At 28.4% G+C, this 7,039-nt stretch overlaps 1 protein-coding gene across 2 annotated transcripts; it reads right to left on the reverse strand.

Annotated features, from left to right (window-relative positions):
• Positions 1 to 274: 274 nt before the first annotated feature.
• LOC122529483 (ER membrane protein complex subunit 1) lies at positions 275 to 6,311 on the reverse strand. 2 transcript variants are annotated; one of them, XM_043655654.1, is made up of 15 exons: positions 6,105 to 6,311; positions 5,847 to 5,962; positions 5,347 to 5,530; positions 4,439 to 4,594; positions 4,012 to 4,348; positions 3,618 to 3,921; positions 3,141 to 3,161; positions 2,462 to 2,634; positions 2,182 to 2,343; positions 1,825 to 2,109; positions 1,566 to 1,761; positions 1,284 to 1,481; positions 1,059 to 1,184; positions 699 to 926; positions 275 to 566 (listed from the first exon to the last, which is right to left on the reverse strand). In XM_043655654.1, exons 1-15 carry the CDS (start codon positions 6,245 to 6,247, stop codon positions 406 to 408), a joined length of 2,790 nt encoding a protein of 929 aa, XP_043511589.1. In that variant the 5' UTR covers positions 6,248 to 6,311; the 3' UTR covers positions 275 to 405. The 2 variants fall into 2 exon arrangements, with proteins under 2 accessions (XP_043511589.1, XP_043511590.1); XM_043655655.1 differs by lacking the exon at positions 3,141 to 3,161 and having other exon boundaries at positions 6,105 to 6,310.
• Between the last annotated feature and the right edge of the window lie 728 nt (positions 6,312 to 7,039).

The raw sequence follows: 7,039 nt of genomic DNA on the forward strand, positions 1-7,039 counted from the left end.
TGAAGAAATGTATAAGTATATTTGTATTCTTTTTTTTAACAAAAAGTAATTATATTTTGAGCATGTTGTCAGTTATTTTAATAATCTAATAATTAATGATCCTGGTCCTCTGTTGTCATACAATGATTAGCACACTTTAAAATGTTCAGAAATATACTAACTACTGTGTGCGTTCTGTACTAATAAAAGGACAAATAATACATATATACATACATATATGTAATACATATGTATATATATTAAGATACTTAGGTAAGATAATAAATTATTAACATTCACTTTGCAGTAACATTGGTTTTTTATAAAACAGTACTTTTTTTACAAATTATTATTAGCAAAATGTCTTGCTTTTAGTGAACAAATATTTAAGAATGTAATGCATTGATTTTCTAGAAAAATGAAACATCATTTCCATGCTTGTTTTTGCGCTTTTTGTGATGCTAGTTTCTTTGTGATGTACGACGAAATTAAAAGCGCTGCCAATACTATCACAATAAGATAATAATCAAAATCTTCTTTCAAAACATCAAATGTTTTAGACGGTGCCACGCGTGTGTAGAATAAGTCTGTGAACATCGTATTACATGCACAATTGTAATTTTCTAATTTCAGTACATTATTAATAAATTAAATATATCAATCTTTCAATTATTAATCATTAATAATATTAGCATAAAATTGCATCTCAAAGTACTTACCGAGACCGTGTACAAAAACTAAGCAAGTACTTTCAAGGCCACTAGGACTAGTATGAATGCCGGAAACCCTAAAGACGCTTTGATTATAATTAATTATTGCATCCATGTGAATAGGTATTTCTGGCATGTATGGTATCACACCCTCCTCGCGTACTTCGGGATTAATAGGCCGCCGTGGGTCTACCATCATCCATGGTAATTCCAATATTCCACCATTAGCTAGGGCCACTAATACATATTTAAAATGATTTATAAACAACTATGTTTTTCTATTCATGAATATTAAAGTTTTACTTATCTTTTGTAAATAAAAATTAATATTTATGTAAAATGAATTGGAGTAACAATTCGTATACGTACCGATAATGTGTTTGCTTGTGATACCTTTTTCTGTAATAGTTTCCCGCATAGATTCTATTGCGGCTGGGAAAATAAAGGCTTGCCTTTCTACAATAGGCAACTTAGTTGTAGCTAAAGATGAAAACACTGAAACGAGACAATGAATTTATAATGTTTAATGTAAATAAAAACAACGATATAAATTATAAATTATAATTATAGTAAAACGCATGGTGTGAACAGTACCTGTGGTATTACTCTGTATTTTTCCTTCATATAATTCTAAACTAGCAATTTCTGTCCTACGACTCTTTTCGTTAAAATAGCTGTACACTATCCAATTTTCTGAATGCACAACATGTACTGGGCCACGTACTCTTTTGTGCATAATAGAAAATATCATTGCTCCAGATACTACATCCAATAAATATAAATTAAGCGTATCTGTAAGTCATAGATTATTTTAAAAATAGTTATATATGATATGAAAATTTAATAATTATTAGTATTAAACAGTTACAAACGTACTTTTATGAGTGTGTCCAACACCCTCAGTTACAATTGTGACTAAATTAGGATTAATATACTTATATAGAACTGATCTATCACTTAGAACTCTACCCTGGGAATGAACACGTTCTATTGGATTTTTCGATACAACGTGTGTTATTCTTTGGTTTTTTGGCGAAAGCAATAATTCCCATACTTTATGAGAAATAAGTTCCTAAAAGATAAGATTAAAATGAATATTTGGTTGTAAAATGTTAATCAAACAACGTATACATACTTGAGATGTACTATATGATAAAGAGTAGCCAGACAATATTCCAGTTGTTTGATCAGCAGTAAATATATATGTGTTTTTAGCAATTGATGCAGCAATTGCAGTTGCACCTTTAGGATATACGTGAACTTTATCTCGTATATCAAAAATAAGTATGCCTCGCAGAAAATCATCTGTTGTTACATGAAGTAACATAGATTGTTTTATTCTATAACCTAATTTTACTAAACCATCTAGTGGTTGGCCAGTAATTGGATTAAAAGTATATACAATTCCTTCTCCTGTTTGCTAAAATATTTAAAATCAAATTAAGAATACATTTACATCAAACTGATGATAATATATAATTATAATACATACTTTATCCTCGGCTAATAACGCGCATTGTGGTGGATATGGAAAATGCCGGCTACCACGTTGTACGTATAAAATTATTGCATCAGATCTTTTACTAAAACCGCGAATACCTCGTACTCTAAGTTGCCAAATAATTTCACCTTTTCTAGTTTCAATACCATATAACTATAAAAATACAAAATTAAGAATTATCACAGAATGTATGATTCAAATTATACATACATATGTATATATATATATAATGTTTGTTAATCAATCAATATAATTATATCTATTTTCATACTTTTCCTGCTGATGTAACAAGAACAATCATTTTATGTAATCCGAATTTATCTCGTACTAAGTCCATGCGTTGATTTGATTGTTGAGGTGTGAGGCTTAATATGGATTGAAGAAACGTCTTCGCTTGTTTAAGTTGAGAACCGACTCTTCTAAACATCATGCTCAATACATCCCCTAGATATAACATAAAATTATAAAATATGTCACACGTATAATATTGTAAATTGTCTTTTTTGTATCACAGTCATAAAAAAAAACAAAGGAACAACAAAGTCTTTTAATTTTAAAACTAACAACCAATTGCAATATTAATAAAAAATATTAATGAAAAATTACAATAAAGCATAATTAAATTTACCAATATAATAATTATTATTTTTTTAATCGTTCATGCACAATGTTTCAATATTCTATTTGTAAGTCAAATTAAAATATATTGTTGCATTGAAAATGTCTAGTCTTGTTAAATTGTAAAATATATTAAAATAATATATATTATCATGCAAATAATAATATTATAGAGATCTCTTTAAATAGCAAAGATAAAAATATTTACTAGTTGGCATTTAATTCATTTATGTTTTCTTGAGTTTCTAAAGAAAATTAACGTGCGTATAAGACTAATAAACAGCAGGAATAAAGTAATTTTCAAACTCAGCCTTTGCTGCTCCACTACTTACATGAACTGTCTACATCAATACCTGCCAGCAGCCATTCACAAAAGAAACGTAATTAATACCATTTTTTTTTTTTTTTTATTACTAAACTAATACTTTTTTGTTTAAATTTAATATTACTTTCATACAAGTGTTATATACTTGTATTAAAAAATGCTTTTCATCTTACAAATATTAAATACTTGCATTAAATATAAGAAATGTTTTATAAATTATTTATAATAGATAGATACCTATTTCGAATTTTAACGAATTTTAATGAATTTTTGATATCGTAATTATCAATGTTTATAACATACATTTTTGAATATTCCTTTTAATGATAATGAATAATTACGTCATTATACTTTTTCTTATAGCGTTTGCTGTGCCTTAACCCGGGATTACCCACGTGGGGGTCTAGTGCAGGTACATCCCCGGCACTAGACCCCCACGTGGGTAATCCCGGGTTAACAAATATGATATGCAGATAGTACTTACTCTCTTTTTGATCGAATTCTGTTTCTATTTCTTGATCCCTGTCTGACATGGGCAATTCTATAATTTCCACTGCTACAATATTAGCAAGTGCTTCTTCTCTAGCCCATATTAACTTATTATGTTGTAGCAGCGCAACACTGTGATCTTCTGAAGCTAATAAATGACGGCATGTTACGCCTTTCGTTTGCCGAGGACAAACAGAAGCTATGATTGTTGGCGAGAGTAATGAATTATGTGTTACGCTGGTAGATATATTTGGCATAGGTTTTGATGTTAAAAGTTCTGAAGCAACAATTTCTGTTACCTAAAATTATAGTAATAGAAGTTTTTTATGATTGTTTAAAAATAATATTTAAAAATCCTTCGTAATACATGCAAAGCGCAAAATACTTGCCCCATTTTTATATGTTGTTTCTAAAAGTATTTTTTCATTATCAACTGACACAACATAGAGCGCTGCATCTCCTACTATATCTCTTTGAATAGGAACAGGTACTTCCCCAACAAGAAGAATTCGTTTCCGTTGGTTATTATCTGCGCTAATTGATATAATAGGTTCTTCACCTAACACTGATTCTAAGTGATATGGACCTTGTGCACCAGCACCAAATATAGTATTTATTGTAACTGATTGTGGTTGAGAATGTGTATCAAATAAATGTACTAACAACAGTACAGCTAATGAACTATCTCCTTTTAAACATGCTAAATATGGAGCAGCTAGAACACATCTAAATGATAAAAAATTATATTAATTTAATATTTTATTTAAAAAATAATACTCTTAAAGAAGACAAAAAGAAAATGAAGTAATTCCATACTCTGTTTCTTGAGTTATAAATGGTGCTGAGACTCTTCTTGTTTTCAATTTATCTCCTGTTTTACTATCGTAAGATGTTACTTCTACAGCACTATTGTAAATTGGTAAAATATGATGTAATGTTCCATCTTTTATGTGCCATTTCACATCTTTAATTCTGTATGGGAAAACAATCTTATTAGTAATGTCAATACAAGTCATGTAAAATACTGTGTTATCTTTGCTGAAATATAACATTTATAAAAAAAATATATTCTGTAAAATAAATATTATTCTGTAATCTCATTGCATTTAAGAATTATTCATATTTATTTTTGTAGAAGGTGTAGAATTGAAATATAAAATATTTTTGACATAAAACAAGATATATTTTAGCACATGAAGTCTAACAAGATCCAGAGTAATTTGTATTAGTTGCTTAATAAATTCATCTTGTTTTTAAAGCCAGAAATATTTTATCTTTTATTATATTTTACTTGATAAAATCCTTTACAGATTTCTTTACACTGGAATTAACTAGTAGATGTGTGATAACTTAGAAGTAACACTAGTGTAACAACATATTGCTGTGAGATAGAACCACTTAGTATGTAAAAAGATATTATTGATTGTGCATTAAATAAGGATAAAGAAACCTGTTAGCACTGTACAATCCCAGTGTAGAAAAGGATATAAATGGAGAGAAACGTCTGAAAATCAATAATGATAATTATATCTTATTTCTTTCAAGAACACAAGCTTTTTAAATAATATCAAATTAATATTAAATAATATAAACAATTTTTATAATATTCGAATTATTTCTGAAAAAACATTAATTATTTAATCTTTTTGTGGCTAATCTGGTGCTTTTACAGGCTAATCTTAATTGTGAATATAGGCTATTTAATTAAAATATATACCACTAACCTATCGTGGTTTTGTTCAGCAATTGGCCATTCATGAAGTATATGTCCAGTAGCTAAATCCCATGCACGAACAATAGCTGGTACACCTCCACTCACAGAAACAAGATCTCCATCTGTAACTCCACCTAATGCTCGAATCCGACCACCATATCCTTTTTCTAATACACGTCTCCATAATATTTGTCCTAAACAGGAAAAATATGCCTTTTTAGCTGGTTTAGGATAGATCATGCAGTTCATATGATTATGTGACATTATACAATCATATTCCAAAGACACATTTAATAAATTTAATAAAATTAAAATGAAGTATTACATTTGAACTGTTGGCATTTTAGATACTAAAATTAATTTATTTTAATTTTTCTTCCTAAAAGCTATTTTCGAAAATTTTTATTGAATATGATAAATTTACATTTGAATGTATGTATGAAATTGGAAAGATTAAAATGATAATTATTACTATCTACAAACATTTTTACGTCAATGTTTATAGCCTACCTGACTTTAGATTTAACGCAGCAATAACATTTTCCTCAGTAGCAACAATTATCTTTTTCGCGGCCGAGACAGTGTCAAAACTGGCGAATTTAATTTTACCGACATAATTCTGTTTCCTGCAAGTACAAGAGCAAATCGTTCATTGAGGAGATGATTCAACGCAACTGATATACTGTCAAATCATGGTAACATGCTACTGCATTATTTAGAAATTCAGCATTGTAATTAACATTTATTCAAGGAATGCAGACGATTTACCAGTCAAATTTCCCAACTTGATCTTCGTAGAGGCACAGAGACAAATTAAATAGTCCAACTAATATGATAAGATATTGTAATATCTGAACATCAATTAAAAACCGGTGGATGTTCCCTCTAAAACTCCGTACGAACGGAGCCATGACGACCTGTGTGAACGTATCAACCCATCCGCTTACACAAATTTCTTCCGCACCTGATATACAACCATTGGCAATATAAATAAACGATGGTCATCTCGTATAGAATCTATGTATTCTTTCATAACTTCTATACAACTTCCATTTTCTAAGTGATTTTTCAAAACGAAAAAACGAATATTTAGAAAAGTAGTGATCGAACATTAATAATAGAAAATCGTTTTTTGTCGAAAATTATACAACAACAATTATTATCGATAAATAAATTTTTCATTACGTTATTACTCATTAAAACATTACTCGTTATTATTCATTAAAATTTAAATTATATGAACTTTGATATAGATTAATTATGAATAAAATCGTTTCGCATGAGAATATTTCATTATAATATAGTTTTAAATACGGCAAAACATATTTACAGATATTCATTGAATTTTGTTAAAATATTTAATACTAATAAACAATATAATAAAATTCTTCAAAAATTTTTAAAAAGAGAAACAGGAATTTCTTATCAATTTTTATATCAATTTCTACCTTGTTGACAAAGCAAATTTTGATAACGATAACCATTGACTAAAGATAGAATAGATGTGACGTTAAATGGAATTTGATGTTTCAGGTTCTGTAATACCGACTAAGAAAAAGTCAGAGTGATTCTTACGCCCTCTGCGATATGTTGCGGCGGAAATAAGAATTATATTCAATTTGATTTGTTAACAGCGATAAAATCAGTAATTGTAAGATCTTTAATTGTTGAATTTTGAAAAGAAAGTTACTACATAATTAATA

Source organism: Frieseomelitta varia, unplaced genomic scaffold (genome assembly GCF_011392965.1).
Source record: "Frieseomelitta varia isolate USP_RPSP 00005682 unplaced genomic scaffold, Fvar_1.2 scaffold_289, whole genome shotgun sequence".
NCBI classification, from domain to species: Eukaryota; Metazoa; Arthropoda; class Insecta; order Hymenoptera; family Apidae; genus Frieseomelitta; species Frieseomelitta varia.

What these genes read in the sequence shown, in the direction of transcription:
- LOC122529483 (XM_043655654.1), bottom strand. Translation starts at nt 6,247, where the DNA reads ATGGCTCCGTTCGTACGGAGTTTTAGAGGGAACATCCACCGGTTTTTA. An exon ending in CACAAGCAAACACATTATCG is followed by an intron (nt 927 to 1,058) that starts GTACGTATACGA and finishes AATATGTATTAG; the next exon opens with TGGCCCTAGCTAATGGTGGA. An exon ending in AGTTTTTGTACACGGTCTCG is followed by an intron (nt 567 to 698) that starts GTAAGTACTTTG and finishes CGATGTTCACAG; the next exon opens with ACTTATTCTACACACGCGTG.